Source organism: Crassostrea angulata, chromosome 5 (assembly GCF_025612915.1).
Source record: "Crassostrea angulata isolate pt1a10 chromosome 5, ASM2561291v2, whole genome shotgun sequence".
NCBI classification, from domain to species: Eukaryota; Metazoa; Mollusca; class Bivalvia; order Ostreida; family Ostreidae; genus Magallana; species Magallana angulata.
The window spans coordinates 37326441-37348966 of NC_069115.1; the positions used below are offsets into that span (position 1 = coordinate 37326441).

At 31.9% G+C, this 22526-nt stretch overlaps 1 protein-coding gene across 1 annotated transcript; it reads right to left on the reverse strand.

The window, feature by feature from the left end:
* Window positions 1–567: 567 nt before the first annotated feature.
* On the reverse strand, window positions 568–5956 carry LOC128185398 (integrin beta-1-A-like). Its single transcript, XM_052855000.1, has 7 exons — window positions 5948–5956; window positions 3988–4074; window positions 3677–3809; window positions 3384–3467; window positions 2283–2327; window positions 1192–1361; window positions 568–888 (listed from the first exon to the last, which is right to left on the reverse strand). Exons 1-7 carry the CDS (start codon window positions 5954–5956, stop codon window positions 802–804), a joined length of 615 nt encoding a protein of 204 aa, XP_052710960.1. The 3' UTR covers window positions 568–801.
* Window positions 5957–22526: the final 16570 nt, after the last annotated feature.

Sequence of the window (22526 nt, forward strand, 5' to 3'; positions counted from 1 at the left end):
TGTGCATTTCTACTACCGTGGCTACTAGTATTCACGTATGTTAAAAAATGTACAGTTACCTGTATTTATTTCTAGTGCACAATGATAAAGTCACCAATACATACATGTGATGTTTTTTTTCTTATCAAAATATGTTTGTACTTGTATGCGTATGTTTGTCAGTCGTTTGATACTGATCATTTTTGAAGCAACAATTAATCAACTAAAACAACAGTACTTTTTAATGTGAGCATGGAACAAAGTTAATGGTACGTAATCTTTAATTTTTTACCTTCTAAAGTAAAAATCAAGACGTACAAACATTCCGGCAAGCAATTAAATATTGTGTATAAAACAGACAAATACCACGTGCGTTTGTTGAATCGTAAACACGTTATAGACCGTCATGCATTGCAACTCATTCACTGGATTGGAGAATCTGTTTGCCAAAAATACTGTCACATGTTAAATAATGCTATCCATATAAGGTAGTGTACCCGACCTGTTAAAAAGGGGTCACATTTAATTGTAATGCAGAACAAAATCAATAAGTTATAACATATTTATGCTTAACTTTATATTAATCTTTCTTCATAGCCAACACACATGAGTTTTCAGACAAAATAGGACCTTTCCCTTGTTAAAACAGAAGCAATAATATTACTGACCAACTTTTTTTTTCAAAAAATGGAAAAACACTGTTTGATAATTCATCAAAGTAAATCACAACAATTCAAACATGGTGAAATTTCAATACATTATACAAATGTATCTGTATTAATTAAATACATGTACACAAAGAATATAAAGCCTTTTTTATCCTTAATTCATCAGCTCTTCATTACAATGCTCTTCGCGCATCGGATTTTCTACTGTGGTGACACATCCTTCGTAAATTGGATTCTTTGACTTCAACAAAAATATTGATAATTTAATTTGAATAGGTACATTAATTCACAGTGAAAGTACACGTATATGAATTCTTTGTGTAACCATCTACATTAATTACCGACGGGTTGATAAGCATGATATTTTACAGTGAAATCAATAGAGTTAATTGTAAACTATAGTAAAAACAACCCTACCAAACTCAAATATATCTGAAAAGATTTTTTTCATGACCATAATATACTTTTAACTGTTACTAACATTGTATTGATATTTTAAAGCATAATTTACCGAAACAAGTAAGTAATATGATTGTTAACTTACTCTCTCCCAAACAGGATTTTGGATTTCAGACTCAAATCTGGAATATTCCATGTTATCGTACAACATAGTCAGCAACTTCCAGATCAATAACAACAACAGTCCTAGGAGAAATATCGCTCCGGAAATACTTAGTCCTATCGTTAACGGATCCGGAGAACCGGCTGGACAGCCTATAAGCATCATTTGATAATTGATTGAATATATAGTGCTTTATACATGTATTGTTAAAAGAAATACATTGCTAGATGACTAAGTGAATAAATCTTGACGATTCAACGAACGATTAAACGGATATAAGCTGTCTTTTTCCAATAATGTTTTATAATATACAAATATTGACTGGGGTTGAGGGCAACATTGATTATATTAGCCCCCGAGGGACGAAATATTGCCCGACGCGAAGCGGAGGGCAATATTTTCCTCCCAAGGGGGCTAATATAATCAATGTTGCCCGAAAACACAGTCAACATTTGTTTTGTTATATGAAGAAACAAACCAAACTTTAAGAAAGTAATTGAAAACAGATCGCCGTAATTTTCTCAGCTCAACAAAGAATTCACGAATTTAAATTTGTGCAAAGTTCATTTCCAAAATATCCTCAGCATCAAACGGTCACTGTTGATATTCCGCCGACCGGAAGAATGAAAATACAGATGTTCTACCTGATTTTACTTCACAATAATTCGCAAAGCCTTATATCCGTTATGATAGCAAACCGTCGCATTGCGCGTCCGTTGTTTACTTGCCTTGACTGACTGTCTATTATGACGTCACCTTGTTTTGGAGTCGCGAAGAGTTATTTACGTCATCGTTTACGAATCAACAAATCAAAGGCGATTATTTGAAATAGAGGGAATGTTCTCTAGATATTATTCCTAGCCGGTCAATATCAAAAAAATATTGACCGGTCAATATTTTTCGGACGAGCTAATATTACAGTTATTGACTATTTGTCTATATAGAGTTATATAGTGAGAATATACTACTGAATATAACAATATTTTTTATGATTTGAGATTGTATGTTATTTGATTGTTTGGCAAAATATAATTATTTGATTATATTAAGCTAGAAGGTCAACCAGAACTTACGCTTTGTGTCTTTAACTACAACTTCCTGGCTGCTGTCACTATCGTCTGTAAAAGAAATAACAATCCATGAAACTATTGTTACCAGATCTAAATAAGGATACAAACAATTCAACAATTAATGACATTCCACAACACTATCACTGCCATAATGTTTCTAATGATAATGATATGAAAACTTATACAAGTCTCATTTGGTGTAAAATGATGACCTTTTTTCTCTACTTGAAATAATATTCAACAAATCTTTTTGAATTGTACATGTAGTTTTATAGACAAACGTTACTTGTAGTTCGTGTAAATTAGTAGTTATCTCTTTAATTTTGAACGTGTCCTTGTCGTCCGTTAAAAATTGTTTAGTTTAAACTATCATTAATACTTTTAGCAGCTAACTTAACAATGTAGCATTTTATAAGAAGGAGTAAACATCATGATGGTAAATTATCATAAACTTGGTAGCTTTTTCATTTATTCCTTATTAATAAATTCAGTCTTCATTAGTTTAGGCTGAAGAAAAGGTTTGTTTTTAATTAACAAAAGATTAATACTGTATGCCATTGTGACTTAGAAAAAGTATGCTTATGAAAAACAACTCATTTCTTTTACCAAACCAGTAGCACGTTAACAAGCAAAGTCGAGTTTTCCTTATTTGTAAATTATATCCTAATCATCGTGGTAATTATATTGACAACTTTACATTCAAATAATGACAACCAACTGGTGATACACAAGAAAACCACTATGTATAAGCATTAAATTAAAATGAAAAGTAATTAAATATACATTAGGTACATTATTAAACTGGGAATCTTGTAGCACAACATGTTTTAATGAAGATTAAAAATACTTCATTGGTTTTTACATTGAAAATGTTTAAAGCTTTGTGATACTTACAAACATTGAAATGTTCAAAGCTTTGTGATACTTACAAACATTGAAATGTTCAAAGCTGTGTGATACTTACAAACATTGAAATGTTTAAAGCTTTGTGATACTTACAAACATTGAAATGTTTAAAGCTTTGTGATACTTACAAACATTGAAATGTTTAAAGCTTTGTGATACTTACAAACATTGAAATGTTTAAAGCTTTGTGATACTTACAAACATTGAAACTGATGAAACATTTCTGGTCGTCTTCTATGATGCAGGATTTTATGGTGATATTGGTATGTTGACCAGGAAAAACTTTTGAAAAATAAATGTAAATGAAATTTCAAATTATATTGATTCTGGGATTGAATTGATATGAATGACATTTATATGTTCTTGATAACTAGTACTGGTGGAGTTTATTTATTAGATTCAATAACACGGGCATATCAATATTATATAAAATTTATCAAGAAAAGTCTTCACGTATTTACTTGTTTTATAGTTGATTTGCTTTTACTTACTTTCCCGTTCCAAAATAGGCGCTGTTTTTACATTGGTACACAGCTGTGTACATTCGGTAGGATTATAGATACCACTTCCAAAGGCCACACACTCGGCACAATCCTTGTTGTTTTGGCAAATACCAGGACAACTCTGGAAAAGTGAAAGTAATAACCGTATAAGCTTATAGATACAATTAATGTTTGTTTGATTACAAAATGCACTATTGAACAAATGGTTTTAAATAAAAAATTATTAAGTTTGATTAACTTATGTTTTACAGGTGCATGAAACCTATACTCGTCGAATCTGATAAATCATTGACACTCACAGTGCACTTGTCGCAAACTTCTCCCCGAAAACCAGATCGACACTGGCAGCGACCACATACACAATCTCCATTACCAGAGCACACCGTCTACAACAATAAACGAGGTCAGTCTATGTATACGATGTCATTGATGTCACCGAAGTTCTTATTGGTTATATCAAATCTGTCCAAAAAATGTTAATAAGAAACCGTCAAACATCTCAAAAATCCATAAAACGAAAGACAAAGTCAAAGCAGAGCAACACGGACCTCCTCGTAATCGGGAAAAAAACGGAAACGTCCGTAGACAATTAGGTGATTAATTCTGGTCTTACATTTAGTGACAAAAACGTCGGTCAGCATGCGACCAAGTGGGAGATTGTTTTTGCTGACAATGTCGTTGTATCTACCATAGAACTTACGAAAAGATGACTTAAAACGAGACTATTTATACTCCTGTTTTATCATTGTTTGTCAGTAGCTTGCATCGCCATAGAAACTGCTCATATGAAGAGCATGCCCCTGCGTATCAAAGACAGAAATCACGATATATATATATATATATATATATATATATATATATATATATATATATATATATATATATATATATATATATATAATGAAATGATGAATAATGAAAACGTAGAGCGATAAGAATTCGTAAACAGGTAAATAAAATAAAATTAGGTATCACCAACATATGACTTATAACAAATTTCGCAACAGAATGTTTTCAAAAGTTCACGTCAAAACATAACTGAGCCAGAACAATTGCCGACTTCTCCTTCGTTGCTAATAGGGGTTTTCCATTAGTAATAGGGGCTGTATTTTTTATGAAATGAAAAACGTGTATAATGCCCGATTTACCACTTTTGTAGAAATACGAGGTCACTTGAATTTTTGATGCCAGTTGTTTCGGCAGGAGTGTAAAGGCTCAAACATGATTTTGAAGCACATGTGTAACTTTGACGCAAACAAACTCTCGTGCCTTTGTGGGTGGTTGTGTATGTTTTTACTTACTAATAATGTGTTTAGGAAGTATTGTTTTAATGATTATTGATTTCCCTAGACGTTTGTAATAAATATAACCACCAGCATCTTAATTTGCGTAAGTTTGGTAAGAATATATCGTACAAATAATAGTATGTGTACCTAGCTTGCAAGATTCAACTTTTGTATGACGACATGCAACCTATTTATGACGACTTGCAACCTATTTATGTTGAAATGCGCCACATTCATATCGACATGCCTTGCATTTATGTTAACATGCAGCTAATTTATGTTACAAAGTAACATATTTAAGTTGACATGCGAGATAAAACATGTTGACATGCATCCTATTTATGCATGTTAAAATGAATAAGATGCATGATAGTCGACATAAATGATTCGTGTTTTAAAATGTTTTCCTCGGATGTCAACATAGATAAGCTGCATGTCAACATGTTTATCTTTTGTGTTTGCATTGTTTTTGGCATGTTAAAAAAATCAGTTGGATCAGACATGCTGGAAGTCACATGTAGGCAGCTTATAATAGTATCTTAAATTTTTAAAATTCGTATCTGATTATTTTTGACTGTCAGCAAATATATATTGCATGTTCTCATAGCCACCATAGTTCAGAAATGGTATACATGAATCTTACATAATTAGGGGCTTCATAAGACCAAATGATCATTTCTTTTTAATTAAAACTGAAATTTAAATATCTAAAAAAAAAAAAAAAAAAAAAAAAAAAAAGAAAGAAGAAATACTGATTATAAGTAGAATAATTTTCTAATGATCTTAACATTATGCATGCTCTCTTTGAAATTTAAGTCAGCGGCTCATAGAAATACCTTTCAGTTAATGTAAATCATTTAAAAGTAGTAACTGAATCACACATTCAAAAACCAAAATGAATTTAACATGTGCTAAAAGAAACGATAAAACAAACGTGTTAAACAAGGATTTCTGCAATTAAGTACAACTTTACCTTTCGCATAAATTCTTACTTATTCCTTGGGATAAAAGACAAACTATGAAAATCAAAATTATTTTATAAAAAGCAGTCCATTTCCCTTTCTCCATATTATACTAATGTCAATTTAATAACATTGTGGTTTTTATTCAAGTGAAGTGTTTTTCTGTTCCAGGAAATAAACAACATGTCATCGGAGAAATAAAAATAAATTACATTTTCCTGCTTTTATTAATAATTTAATTCCCTTAACATTCATACATAAAGAGGAAATTATGCACTATGAGCTCATCAAACTCAAATTCATTAACAAGTGTTTTAGAAGTGTTTGTAAAGAACTGAAGTATAGATTATAGAAAGTAAATAAAGGCCCTGTCAGACCAAGCTGCGTCCCCACGACGTTGTAAAATAAATGGAATCGCCGTATGGATCGCAAGGAAATTTCAGAAAAATGTAGTTTTATTTGCAAATTTTACAAGTAGAGATGCCACGGCCTCCTAACGGCGACCGAGGCGTTCTTACGGAGCCCCCACGGCGTGTAACTGCGTTTCCACGGAGTTCTACTTGGCGATTAACTGCGATCTCCGCCGAGTGCTCATGACGTGCTAGGAGTTTTAATCGCGCGTCCACGGCGTGCTCTGCGCGCTGATTGCGTGCACAAGACGTTCTTATCCTCTTGGTATGTTAATATCAATTTGTATAATTGTATGGGGAACAGACACGAACTTACAACTGGTAATTAAATTATTAAAAAATTGTTTTTGATTTTATGAAAACGTACATTGTAATTGAAAAATAACAATTTGTGAAGGACTAGGACAAAACTCTTAGTAGTCAGGTCTACAAAAAAGATCCTCTATTAGTTGTTAGAAAGCATAGAAAAGATGTGAAAACATCAGAACCAAATGGCATGAATTCCATCTACGTCCATTGATAGGTCTTGCAATATTAGCAATTGCTACTTTTTACATAGTCATCTACATCCAGTTTGATAATTATTACATCGCTTTCTATTGTACAATAGCCATTGTTCGAGTTTTCGTGGTCTTCATGACATGGCACTAGAAACGCCGTGGGAGCGCGGTATACACGCAGAAGAAAGGGCGCGAGAGCGCGATGAACGCAGCAACAGCTCTTTTGGGTCGCCGTGTGAACGCAGCCAAACAAAAAAACAACTTTTTCAAACGCTGTGGATGCGCAGTGAGCGCGATAGGGACGCAGTGAGATCCCAAAGGACTCCACGAGGTCTCCGTGCAAGTGCAATTGACTTATCACTGCGTATACACTGCGATTAGCTGCGTTCCTTAAGCGCACCGACGGAGCTCTCGTGGCGCTGTTGGAGATCTTACGGCGCTGTCACGGCGACCTCACTACGCTTCTACGGCGTGTTTATCAGAACGGAGAGCCACAGCGCGTACTTTGTGCATGTTCAAAGTGCGTGCCGTCGCTGGCGTCCTAAAATGTTCAAGGCGATCCCACCGCGACGGACGAAAATGCCGGTGCGTTGTTATGGCGCTGTAGGAGACTCTACTGCGTTTACCTTGGCGTTTTACATTATTAAAGGACGCAGCGGGATCGCCGTGAGGGCGCAGCTCCGGTCTGACAGAGGTTTAAGAGGATGTTAAAAGTTAAATTCTATTCGAATATTAGATATTAAGATAGGTAAGTCCTACATTTCTACATTTCTAAAAAAATTAATTGGTTAAACATTTCTTTGTATATTCTTGATACATTTAAAGGTACACATTCTCTTGGTAACGTTTCATAAAGGCACAAACACATGTATATCAGTGAATTTGACATTTCATTGATGCATAGATATATTCTCCATAACATCATTTAAATTTGTCATTGAAATGTGGCGATAACGGAACACATTCTCTTGGTAACGCTTCATAAAGGCACAAACACATGTATATCAGTGAATTTGACATTTCATTGATGCATAGATATATTCTCCACAACATCATTTAAATTTGTCAATGAAATGTGGCGATAACGAATAGTGTTCTAAATCAAACTTCCAAAGGAAAAATACAAAACAGGAGCAAAAAAACACGAGCTTCTTCAAAATTTAGAGGTAGGATCAGGGGCCATGGAAGAGTAAGCATCCTCTGCAGACCGGTCACATCCGCCGTGTGTTTTTGGTCTGATCTTGTAATTAACCTGTTTCACTTAATAGTCAGCTATTCCGAAATTCTCTACGGACCAACTGTATTTTCATAAGTTTGAACTATCTTTTCCCATATTCTACAAAATAACAAAATCGACATTTAAACAAATTAAATAGGTTAATTGCAGGAGGGGGGACTTAAATTCATATTCACCATCAGATGAGAAAAAAATCTATTAATAACTTTTAAAATAAGCTTTACGACAAATGTTATTAACTACCTTGACAATATTAAGAAACAAGTTCATAACGGTCACTTGAGTATGATTTAGATAATAAGATATGAGAACCCCCACCCCCTAAAATGAAATCAAATAATGACAATTTACAGTTTTTGTCTTTCAAAGCAATAGGTAAATCCAGATTTGGGTTATTTTATTGTGTGTTATTCATTTGAAATATGTTCAAAATCTTAAAACCTGACTCTAAAAATTGCTATTTCAGTTTGAGTTACTTTTCTGAAACGAATTTCAAATGGTATGTTGGTGGCGTTGTTAGCCAAAATTGTGAGAAAAGTTTTTTTTTAAATTTGAATTATTTACATGTTTGATTCATAAAACATATTTAAAATTCAGAAAAATTAAATTACAGGAAATATTTGGCTGATCCTTTGTGTACTTCCTTAAAATTATCAAATGTTAAGGACGATGGTCGAGAACAAATAATAAAATGAAAAATGAGGTATAAAGATGATGAGCTAAATTGAAAAATAAGATATGACTAAAATAATAAAGATTTCGAATTGATATTTCTTAACAATATCCATTATGGAATATTTAATTTCATAAGTAAAAACGATTGCTTGCATTCATGCTCAATTTAAATCACGATGCCGTAGAGATGAGCAGTAAAACATCATGTCATTGTTGTTTAAAAGTGATTTCAATGATAATGCCCCCTCTCCCCAAAAATATGTTAACACAGACATAAACAAGTTATATTCTTGACAATACCTGATTGATTGATCTTCCGGAAACCATATTTCTATTTTTTCGGCGTATACATGTAATACATGCATAATACTAAAACGGACTGCCCCACTGAAAAAAAAAACAAAATACGATACTGAAAATATTACTTTTTGTAATTTGATATTAAGGGTTTCAAACGTGCAGGTAAGATCATGAAACTGTTTTGAAATTTTGACGTGCCCTAGGCACATTTTATAATATATCTTAGTCCTACGTCAGTTTCTCAAACAATATAAACTCTTAATATCATTCTTTTAAAAAATTCTATATACTATAGTGTAGGTGCCATCTGACGTTCATTTTGTATGTATACAAGAAAAAAAGCTCAAAGAGGAATCTCGCTCCCTACATCCACCTCCGATGGTATGGCATTTTTGCGTGGTGATGAAAACTGTTTATATTTAACCAAAAGATATATTATATTGTGCCAGTGGGTTGCAAAAAGTAAAATTTATCCGAATGTTAAAATGACTTCAAACACATTTCTACTCTCAAAGAATGCACATTTGTATTTAAGGAAGGAGTATTTTCTGGTTTTCGAGTTGTCAAACGTACATTTGATTAATTGTTCATTAATTCAAGATGAAAGGAAATTGAAATAGTATATTTTCTTTCATTTTTACTACCATACAACCTGGCATAGAAAAAGTAATCAATGTTTAGAATCTAACAAGGACTATATTTTTGGCGTAATATTGGCGTAGAAAAATATCACATGTTTCGCAACTCAGAATTGTTGTAGATTTATGAGTCTGTTTGAGCATTTTAAAAACAATAACATTAATGTGAATTAATGATGTGATACATGGGTTTCAGAATATGTTTTTAAAATATGATTTGTCTATCAAATTACATTTTTAAAAGCTTTTAAAGCGCCCATTCTATACATTGATTTTTGTGAAAACATCACTAAAATAAGTATTTCTCTCTAATTAAACGGTCAATATATCAGCTTTTCTGTCAATTTATGTCTTCATATAAAGGTTTCATAATACATAAAAATCAGAAATATCTTATTATTGGATGCATAAAAAAATAGAAATTTTTGCAAGGGCTTTGTCATCTCGAATATATCTCACCATGAACCAGTCTTTGGCGTATGAATGTAATAACAAAACATACGTGGATTAGGCTTGCGAAATAAAGTCGTCGCGAATAAATGTTAGTTTACAGTATGTATATAGCATATATTTTTAAAAGTGTGTTGTTCAAAGTTGATTTTTTTCTTTCAGATAATGAAGCATTATTACTGTGCACATATGTACATGTAATTGTTATATGTATTTGCTAGTGTACATGACTGTACCATACATTCTGTTGATAGTACGATAAATTCTGTTGATTATTTAATTTACATGTAGCCTGTTGTGAAGAATTCTTTGGTGTGTATACAACATGTGTACATGTACAATCACAATGTTGTTGACTATAATATGATTTCTTGAAACCATTACTTTAATATGAATACTATATGTTATGTGTGCTTGCTTAAGCCATTATATGTGAAGTATAATGAACGATACTAATTTTTACATGTGTTTCATTCATGTTTGTTAATACTTTAGGGAGATATGTAACATTCTTTGTTACATGTACAGGTATCAATCATTGGATTTGAAATATAATAGATAATACTATTTTGTACATTATCTTCTCTCTCTGTGAACACATATATTCTGGAATGTGTAGCTAGGAAACATGCACATTTCAATATGTAGAAAAAATAAGGAGAAAAATAACTGCAATGTTAAATACTATGTACCTTTTTTACTTGTGCATGCTGTTTGTATTTGGGCTAGAAATATTATTTAATTGGTTACCGAAAAAAGTCATTGAATAAATGAATTTCTGAATTTAAATTACGTTTTTCTTTTGATGTGTTAATGTTATGGATGGTTTTAAAAGTTTTAAAAAGAAGGATGATAAATACGTAATTTATTGTAACTACCATATAAGTAAAAGGACAAGGTGTTTCCTTTATCTATTTAATAACAGAACCCTCACTCATATCTTTTGAATTGCATGATTCTACATGTATATGTATATCAAATGGTTACCAAGAAAATCCTCTAAGATGTCGAGAACTAAGGTCAATGCTATGTTAAGCGCAAACAACCTTATACATTTGCAGATCTATCTATATTCATATGGTTGCTATGGAATGTTGTTTTTTTTTGTAACAGGAAACACAATGTCATTAACATTAATGTAAAATAAAAATATGTTACATTATTTATTTAAAAGCTTTTAAAAGTTTTTAATTAACTTCTATACTTCTCATAATGCAATCGGACTTGAAATAGAAGTTATTTAGTTGGTTACTAAGGAAATCCATGGTTGCCATGGAAACGCTGAGTAAATAATTTTATGCATTTAATGCATTAATTCATGTTGGTACTTAAATTAAATAAACTTATGCTAATCAAATAACAGTAACTTAAAATTTCCCAATTGCATGAAGAGGTTTTTTTTTCTTAATTTAGACCGAAACCATGGTCACGTTTGTTTCGTTGCTAGGCAACTATCCTGAAGGGTTACCAAGAAAAAAATCCTATCATGTTGATTACTGAGGTCAATACTATGCATGGTAGTAAAATGAACATATTTGCTGAGGGGGCCATAAATGGCCCTTATCCTATCTTGTTCTTTCTTCAAAATTAAATTTAAGAAAATTAGAGGAAATGCGGACTAAGCGATAGCAATTTAAGGATAAATATTTATTCCAATTTCGTAGTATAAGCTGATAGACATTCTGATATTCTGTCATTTCATTGAAGAATAGAATCTTCAAAGGAGATGGGGAAATGAGACGGTTCAGCTGCCCATTTGGTTAAGTCGTAAAATACAATTTCAAATTTAACATTTTTTTCAATTAAATCTATTTGATATGTTATGATACAAGTTTACAAAAGGGTGATTTCTAACTATATTCAGTTTGAAAAATTAAAAAAAAACGATAAAAAAATAAGTTTTGGTGGTGTCGAACCCACAACATAAAAAACCAAGTACCATAAAGTTACGTAATGTCTGGTGCTCTAACCACTGTGCCATTTCATTCACAACAAAGTGCGTGGTTTAAATGCTATATGAGACGTTGGCAACGAATTTACAGACTTGTATTATTTTTCTAATACGTTCAATTGTTGGGGTACAAAATGAAATTTTTGAAGTCTAGTGGGTCAGCTCCACATTTTTGTTGATTAAAATCGGTGTAAATTCCATTTAATCGCATTAAGACTATGACAAAAATATGGAGCTCAGACCCTTTCTATTAACGAAAAGGCATTTGAGTCATAAAATGATAAGGCATTGAAGTCATAAAATGATCCTATTTGGAGGTTTTGACACGCATACGCCAGTTTAAACCAACCTATTTCAAATATTAAAAATATTTAAGGGTTACAAACCGATGTTACGTTAAATATGCATTGTTTTTAATTATTGTTTTAAAAAAATTATTATATTTAATGATATTTTAATTTTGCAGTATCTAATTATTCCTCATATGGGCATTTTACACGCCTCATTCACCCATCTTTTTTAAAAAATGACTACAGAACTACAACGAGCTACACTTATTTTTATCATCCTTTACGTTGAGGAAAAAGGTAGTGACCATGACCTGACCTTTATGCAAAAACAAAAAGGTCAAATTTGATTAAACGGATAAAATCATTTGGTAATATGATCCGTTTCACTGTGTCAAAATTTCATGAATTTCTTATTATAAGAAGTATGTTTGATAACGAGAAGACTCCTTCTTAAATAAACGTCTATGTCAATAACTATCCTGATAATGGCGATAAACAGTTTATACAAGTTTAAGTTTGTTTGTTTTTAATTATGTGGGGTTTTTTAATTAATGCATTTAAAAACATTAAGAATCTGTTGTGTTAATGTACAATATAATTATTTAGTCATCAAAATAATAATGCTTTTCGTCTGCTCAGGTCTCTTATATTTAATATGTATAAATAAATGTGGAAAATAATAATGAGTTTAGTAGTTTAGGATATCCACACTTAAGTTTTCTTAATTTAACGTCAAGCTAAATCTTAATATATATTTGATTTTTGGATTTTCTTTACTTTGTCTTAATAGTCAAATCTGAGAAACATGAATACATGCCTCTATTTTATTTTCAAAGAAAAACATTCAGACGAGAAAAAAAACGAATCCAGGGAGGTTATTTGGTGTTTTTTTTTAGGTTAAGGTGTTCTTAAATGGAAGAAATATGTACTTCCGTGAAAAAAAAATATATAACGTATAAAATAAAACTAGTTGTAGTGTGAGCAAGCTCACAAATGATACCCTCGCTAAAATGAAATAGAATAGTATTTTTCAGTTGGAAAGTGATGAATGCAATATTTTTCTTATAGTAACCAGGAACATAAACAATTGACATACACTCAAGATCAGGGCATAATTTTAGGTCACAGGTTATCCTTCTCAAATTTTAGCTTCTAATCATTTTCCATAACAAGATATTGTCTAGACAGGAACATGTTTATGACACAACCTCAGGTTGTAAGCAATCTTTATGCAAAGAAGGAACTTCCAATGTTTCTCCAAAAAAGGTATAGAGATGACCCAAATAATGAATATTTTCTTCCAGTGACATTACACGTGATAAATTGACCTTGGGTCCAAATCATGACACTCTCAGATAATAAGCAATCTGAATTAAGTAGGAATTTCTACCATGATAATGTTCATCCATCACAAAGCACCGTACACGATTGCAAAGACGGACAGATGGCCTAAGTGATTCCTATTTACCCCCACCCCCCCCCCCCCCCAAAAAAAAAAAAAAAAACTTTGTTAGAGGGGCATAATATGAGTATATTCTCACAATTTAATTCTATATCGATGAATAATTATAACATTAGCTCGTCCGGAAATATTGATCGGTCAATATTTTTTTTTAAATATTGACCGGCTAGAAATAATATTTAGTGAATAGTCCCTCTATTTCTGATCGATTTGTTGATTCGTAAGCGGTGACCTTAATAAATTTCCGCGACTCCAAAACAAGGTGAAGTCATAATAGGGAATCAGTCAAGGCAAGTAAACAACTGACGCACAATGCGATGGTTTGCTATCATGCTATTATGGTAAAGACTTAGTAAGTTGTCAGAACTTGTGTCCGAACCATTTGCATATGTATCTTATATATATGTTTACAATAAAATATGTTCAAATCAAATCATCATAAGTGATAAAGGTATGTGCGAAGTATAATCAGGAAGAACATATTTAACTACGGACGGCGGAATATCACCAGTGAACGTTTGTCGAAGATATTTTGGAAAGAAACTTCGCAAAATTGAATTCGTAAATTTTATGTTGAGCTGAGAAAATAACGGCGATCTGTTTTCAAATACTTTCTTAAATTTTGGATTGTTTCTTCATATCACAAAACAAATGTTGACTGTGTTTTCGCGCCGGGCAATATTTCGTCCCTCGGGGCTAATATAATCAATGTTGCCCTCAACCCCAGTCAATATTTGTATAATATATACAGGTATATGGAAAATACCTATTGAATATTGGTGTGAATGTGAAATATAAATAATTTCATAGTACCACTCACCCTGGATAAGGAAAACGGGAGAGAGTTTTACACTTGCTGAAACATTAGCTCCAATTTTCTGAATGATGGTTATTTGTGTCGTATCAGGCACGGAATTAGTTGTTCGGGTCTTGTTGGAACTCTTTAGTATGAAGCATTCGGGGTCTAGAATGATTTTCAAAAAGTTTACTACTTCCATACAATATTTGATAGTTAAAATAATTTGCAATTATCATATTATTGTGTTCATTTTAACAATACTTCAAACATTTTTTATTCAAAATACCACAATTAATGTTATGGTGTTGTTGTTTTTTCATTTGCACAAAAATGTCCTTTCGTATCAACAACGTTTGAAAATAATAAAATTTAAACAGTCCAACTTTACAAAAAGATGTTTCCGTGAGTTGTTTTTTTTTTCTTTGAGAATGACTCACCTCAGAGAAACAAAATCTTTTATAATAGACACTTAGTGTTCTAGCTCAAAAAGTAGAATGGTTTAAAATAAAAAAAATAATAAATTACACTGACATATTTTTTTTTAACATTTTGTCACTGAGAAGTCTTCTCAACAATAGAGCAGATGAAATAAAGCAATGCTCATCATGCTGATTGAAATCAATAAATCTTGATAAAAGCAAAAAATTTGCATTTTTCAGCATGTGGTGGTGCTTCATATTAATAGTAAATCTGTGCAATTGACTTAAGGTTTAGTTTTACATGTTATCTCAACCCTTAAAATGTGCGAAGTGAGCACTTGGGAAAAAAACAGGGACTGTGTCTGAATTATCTTACAAATTGCGCTCAATATGCTAAATAAGTTGTTCATTTTGTCGTCGACATTGTTTTACACATAATTTTTAATGATATAATCAACAAGAATTTGAAATCAAAAAAACTGGAAGTGTTCATGTTATCCAGCAAAGACCAAGGGGTCTCAGGTCGTAACCATAAGTCAAGATCGCTCCATCGTTCTCGTATTCTGAGAATTATAATTAAAAAAATCAACCATCCCACCAACAAGACAATCAAGTGTGTTTTTTGATCTTCATTGTATACATTATATTTGGTGAAAAGTGGTTCAGTGAAGTTTTTCCACTGTAGATACATTGTAATATTACTAGTAAATGACCTACATTTCCAGACGTCTGTAGAATTATACACATCCGGGCATGATCTGCAATAAGCACCTTCACTGCGTTGCAGGACTTCCCCAAATATGTTGTATTCTGGACAAACTTTACCTGAAATCAATTTAAATTTTGTCATACAACTATAATTAAGTTATAATTACAGACGGACGATCGATATATAAAGAAATGATATATTTTTCTCATATGCGTTCTTATATTTTTATTTTTTTGGAATGTAAATGACGACATTAAGTTCATCAATCATTCGGATTAACAAAAGCTAATTTTTCATAGATTAATAAGAACTTTTAAATGTAATGAACACAAATTAATAATATGAATAGATTATAGATATGTTTAATAATTATGGATTAAAACCGCAGGTGAATGGATCCACAAACAAAATCGAAGATCTAGAATTCTTCTGATTTTACAGTAGCAATATAATGCTTACCACCAATAGGTATATTTGGGTGACAAAGGCAAATCAATTGAGCTTTTAATGCATCTCTAACACAGTGGTACTCATCATGCTTTTGACAGTTCAGTCGTGAAGCTTCTTCTATCCATTCTTTTTTAGATTTGGGACAGGATTGCACAAGATGACATCCACACTTCTGTAAAATGAATATATGAGTATGCGCATGTCACATGGTGAAAATTCTGTATCTTCTTTTTAAATATGTTTAAAACCGCCTGGTGAAATCGTTAGCTTCTTTTTTTAAATAACTTATAAATTATAATTAATTATAGAGTAACAGTACGCATGTCTTACCATTAAAAAATGGAATGAAATAATTCCAATGATATAGGTCTTCCAATTTACTGCAACTAAGTCTTCAAAATAAAATCAAGAAATTAATTAGATAGCAAACTCAGATATATGAATCGTGTTTTCATATTATTTAAGTTCAATCAAAATTTACAGCATCACAATTTAGTTAGTCTAAATCTTTGATCGCTTATATCCCAAAAAGGACAAATGTTTTGAAAAGCAATAGAGAATAAGAGATGCTTAGAATGATGTTCTAAACAATATTTAACCATAAATTTCCCTTATGTGGCCCCGATAAGGAGATAAGGGGTCATCCCTTCAAACATTCTTTCTCATATAGCTCATGAACGGTAACAAATTTCTAAACATTTGTTGAACAGAATCTGTTTAATATCAAAAGACCATTTATTTGATATCAAGAAAAAAGGGGCTGGCCCCTCAAATTAGAAACCTAAAGGGCTCTGCAGTAATTCTCTTTACTGAGCACTTTACTGAGAATTATTTTGTTATATGTTATACAAGCAAATATGTTCATCTCACATTTGTGTAACTGAATATTATTTAAAAGCAATCTTCATGCGTTACGTATTTAGGGGCTACCAGAACTTTGATCACTTATATCTCGAAAAAGACAAATATTTTGAAAAGCCGTAGAGAATAAAAGTTGCTAAAAAGATGTTCTAAACAATATCCAAATCGGCCCTTAAAACGTTCTTTCCCAGATGGCTCAAGAACGAATTTCTAAACACTTGTTGAATAAAGTATGTTAAATAGCAAAAGTCATTTCATTTGATATCAAGAAAAAGGGGATGGCCCCTCAATATAAGGGGCCAAAAGTGCTTTGAAGTCTTTCTTTTATAGCATTTAACTGATTCATTATGTAGCCCCAATAAGGGCATAAGAGGTATGCCTCTAAAACGTTCTTTTCCAAATAGCTAAAGAACGGATACCTGTCAAACAAATTCTGTTTAATGTCAAAAGATATCAATTTGTTTATTATTAACATATAAAGAAAAAGAATGAAAAAGAAAATATATATAAATGAGAGTATGTTGAAAATCAAATGATCTTTCATTTGATATTAAGGAAAGGGGCTGGTCACTTAAATTAGGGACTAAAGGGGTTCTAAAATCTTTTCATTTGCAGGTCTTTACAAAGGAATATTTTGTTATATGCTATAGTAGGAAAAAATATTCATCTTGCATTTTTTTTTCCCATGAACGCAAAAGTTTTCTTAATTGTTACGTAATTAAGTATTTTAAGGGACTAGAATCCCAAAAGTTTTACCCTTTCTTTATCAAGAATGATATACATATTCCCTTCAAAATATCGCACGGAAGACCTCCATGTTGCTGGCAACGATGTCGTGTCTAGTTTATTATTATTATTATTTTACTTTTTTTATTTCTTCATTCAACGAGCACTTTAGTTTTATCATATAGAATCAAATTATGATTTAAAAACCCAATTCAAAAACTACACATAGGTTTACAAAAGTGTTATTGGTAGGTTTCAAAAGAAATGTTGTAGAATTATTTGCTTCCTTAAATTAATTGCATGTTCTATTTATGCCTTAATTGTAAGCTGAAACTGCCATTTCGCGTTTGTAAACTCTGATGTGAATAAAAGCGAAATGGGAACCTAGCTCTGATTTCTCTTTAACGGGGAAATAGGCACAAATGGAGTAATGTGTGAATTTCTTTATGATTCATCTGTAAAAACAAAACTTGTAAACTGACAAGATGGTTTCGTAAAACAATGATAAGTCAATTACACATTTTTATTATTTTAATATTATTCATGTATTTTGACTACTGGGATTGATATATTAATCACTATTTTTTTTAATCTCGATCAATTTTATTTTGTTTTCCCCCTGCATTTCGAAGGTAACACGGGATCCGTAACAAAAAAATTAAGAATCGTTCACATAATACACAGAATAAAACAAATTTTATAAACATGTAAAATATAGATGAACAGTGATATTAACTGTGATATTACCTTATTCTTTCAACTGAGATATGACGTCAATATTTCACAACGCCTGTGATTTCGTTTTGTTTAACTAAAAACATCAAGAGAATGGTTTGCTTAATTATTTATTATTTACGATGTCGTGTATGTATTACTTCAGCGGCTTCGATCTATAAATCTTTTAGATGCAAAATAAACTTTTATGCTTTTAAGAAATGTGGGAAATTTCCCCTTTTGATGACACAAGAGGACAAGTATTGGGGAATGTTGTTTGATACTAAATATTGCTACTAGGAATTATTTTTCTCATGTTTTACATAAATCAAAATACATGCACATGTATAAACATGTAGATAAAATAATATTTCAGCATGTATGAAATAAGGACCAATTAGCCTTATTTAATATAGCCCTTTCAATTGTATTCCTGTGGTCAATAAGCAACAAGAAATAATGTATTTTTAGTATTAAAACTGATCGCTCATACTAATAATTAAATCCCTTCCAAACCAACATTTTATACAGTGGCCAAATAATATCTTGATGTGAATGGAAGTGTTCTGCATATGGATGTACATCAGGGTTTCGGAAATGTTCATATCATTCTGACTGGGTTGGCATAATCAAATTAAAAACCTCATATTTCCGAGGACAGTGGAAAATACTGGTAATTTCCTGCCAAGTTTATTTACTAGGAAATAAAGTACAACTGCATATTTCTACATGCTTTAAATAACATTTGTTTGTACACCTTGTCAACTTTGATATTTCATCACTGTCTATGGTTTTGCTTTTTTTTAAATTTGATCTTTTTGTAAAAATATTATAGGCTAAGATCAACAGTTTTGACAGAATTTAGCTACATCTCATATGATCTATCAATGGAACAAGTTAGCAGACAGAATAAGAATGTTAAGGTCTAAACAATATAATTCAGATGATTATTGACCTTGAAATAAAAAAATAGGTCAATGTAAAATATGAGGGTATTATGCACTTCTTTTTAAAATGATCTATTAATGTTTCAGGTTTAAAGTCAAAGTAACGGTTTGGACAAATTTTGTGTTTCTAATTTGCACTTGAGAAAAAAGGATCAAAGTAACAAATTAACAATAGAACATCTGAGTGTATTATTATTGCTTTGTTTTTGTTTTGTTTTTTTTGGTTGATAGTTTTTTTTTCTTTTTGTTTGTTTCAAGTTTCAAAGCCTTTAACTCCTTCTCTAAAAGTAACAAATATATTCTTTTCTAATCTGACTTTGAAATAAAAATATTAGATCAAGGTCCAAAATTTTGGCAGGGTTCAGCTACGTTTTCTACCATCAATTTTAAATGAATTTGTTGAACAACATTTGTTTAGAAAAATGATTGACTTTAAGATAAAAAAAAAATACAACAAATTTTGCTACCAAAGTGCGCAGTTACGGCCCAAACAGTATTTTAAAAAAGGAGAATTAAAAATTTGACGTTCAGACGGTAAATTTTGTCAAGGTCGACATGTGCAATGTATATTTTTATGTTTCAAGTATTTAGTCTATACGTTGAACGATTCAAAAGTCATAATTTCGATTATTTATTAAAATATTGTCCTTGAGATGGTAAATTTTGGTGAAGGTCAAAAGTTTTAATGCAGTGCACCTCTCGTTGATGTCACCATTATACATGTATGTTAAAAGTTTCACGTTCTTATCTTGAAGGGTTAGGGATCGGACAAAATTTGAAAGAAAAAGAAGAAAATCTACAAAAATAATATGTCTTACTTTGGAATGGGGAGAGATAATTCATCAAAAGGAGTGCGAGCAAGAGTTCGAATTTTTTTTTTAGATTATCTATACCTTAACTCTATGATATTGCGTTTGTGATTTTGATCGAGACTTGTTTCATGCAAAAAATAGTGACCTTGCTATTCGTGCGCTACTTGACCTCTTGACCTAGATTGATGTTATGAAGGAATATAGCGAAGTACATAGAAGCGTTTAATAAGGGTTAACTCCAGAAAAGTGTCTACGTAATGTTTGACTGACCTTTGTCCAATCAGATCGTAGCTGGGCGGAGTTAAGACATTGCCGCTCGTGACTTGAATGAGAGAGAGAGAGAGAGAGAGAGAGAGAGAGAGAGAGAGAGAATTGAGTAAATTTTAAGTGATGCCGACGAAGAGATGTATATCCTATACTGGTATAACTTTAAAGCGTTTTAAAGAATTTCTTTGGCCGCCGACAACAGTGTCTTCATACGAGTGTCTTTATACATGTACATGTATAAGAATGACGTAACTAACCAACTTAATTTCCTGGCATGGAGTCCGAGAATACGGGCATTGAATATTTGGAAATGCGAACGAATGATAAATTATGAGTTTAGATGGAAAGGAAAGGCAACGCAGGCGGATGCTTAGTGGCAAAATAAAACAATGGCGGACAAATTCGTCCTTAGGTCAGGAAAGTTTCACACCGAGTAACCATGAAGAAAGTTTTTATACAAAGTAAATATGCAACCTATATCTAATTCCAGGAAGATTCGGCAAACTTTGATTAGAATACTAACTGTAACACTTGTAATGAAAACAGTTTCTTAAATATTCATACAGCCAAGGGTTTCCGATACAATACGCTTCTCATAAACTTTATGAGAAGCGTAGTGTATCGGAAGCCCTTGGCTAGCGAAGATGCTGTATTGACATTCTCTACTGTCTTTGTCTGTTATAACAATACGAAACAATTTTGAGGCCAATTATTTCATAAAAGATGAGCGACGCAAAATGGGCGTGTCTTATAGCATAACCGAAAAACGTTATTGGTTGCGCCGCGTAGTATTAATACATAGGATGTGCTTAATGAAAAAATAGTGGTTTTAAAATGTTGTTTTAAAGTGTATTAATTGGAAATGATGTAAAATTAAGTAATAAGGAATCATTTTTTGAATATAATTAGGGGAAAATTTCGGTCGGAGCGTGATCATATCTATACATAAAGCCTCCGGGCTTTACTGGATTTGACCACGCCCCGACCAAAACTAAAATCTCATAATACTCAAAGAATGATCCCTTATTCCTAAAATAACAGTGGATTGCGCGAAAAGAGTCATATAAGGGAAAACATTTGCAAGTGTTAATAATGCTGAAGTAATAGCTTTCTAAAAAGCTTGTCTGAATAAACAAAATTATTCAATGGAAGCATGCATGTACATTGTAACAATCGGTCTATCTTATGAGAAACAAATTTTAATTTTCGCTGCCGATCGTAAGTTCATTAACAGAACGTGCAGGTTTAAGAAAAAAAAATTCAGTATTTTCTTCAATCTCGTGCATGTACATGTATATAACTTGAAATTAAATTATTTCATTAATTCAATTTATTTTAGGAATGTACACAAATCAAATATTTGCATGCAAGATTGAAAGCGGAAGATAAAGCAGTAAAAATTCTAAAATTGTATTTGTTATATTAAAATGCAAAATCAGCTGAAAGGCTTTTTTTGCTCCCCTAAGCTGAATGTTCAATGAGCTGTCTGTCCGTCCGTCTGTCTGTCTGTCTGTCTGTCTGTCTGTAAATGTTTTACATTTTCGACTTCTCCAGAACTGCTGGGCCAATTTCAACCAAACTTGGCACAAAGCATCATTGGATAAAGGGGATTCAAATATTTTGAAATGATAGGGCTACGCCTTCTTTCAAGGGGAGATAGTTAGGATTTATTGAAAATTTGTTGATGATTTTAATAAAATCTTCTCAAATATCATTTTGCAAGAAAAGCTGAAACTTGTATGGAAGCCCCGTAAGATATTGTCTCATTTAATGTACTAAAGTTGGAGTCAATATCGTTCAAGGTTTAGTTCAAATCATGGTCCCCATGATGATAAGGTCGCGTTACAATGGGGGGGGGGGGGGGGGGGTAGAAGTTTTACAAAGAAATATACAGAGAATTTTTTAACCTTCTACTCAGAACACGATTGGCCACAAAAGCTGTATTTTTAAGTATCCTAAGGTAGTGTAGATTA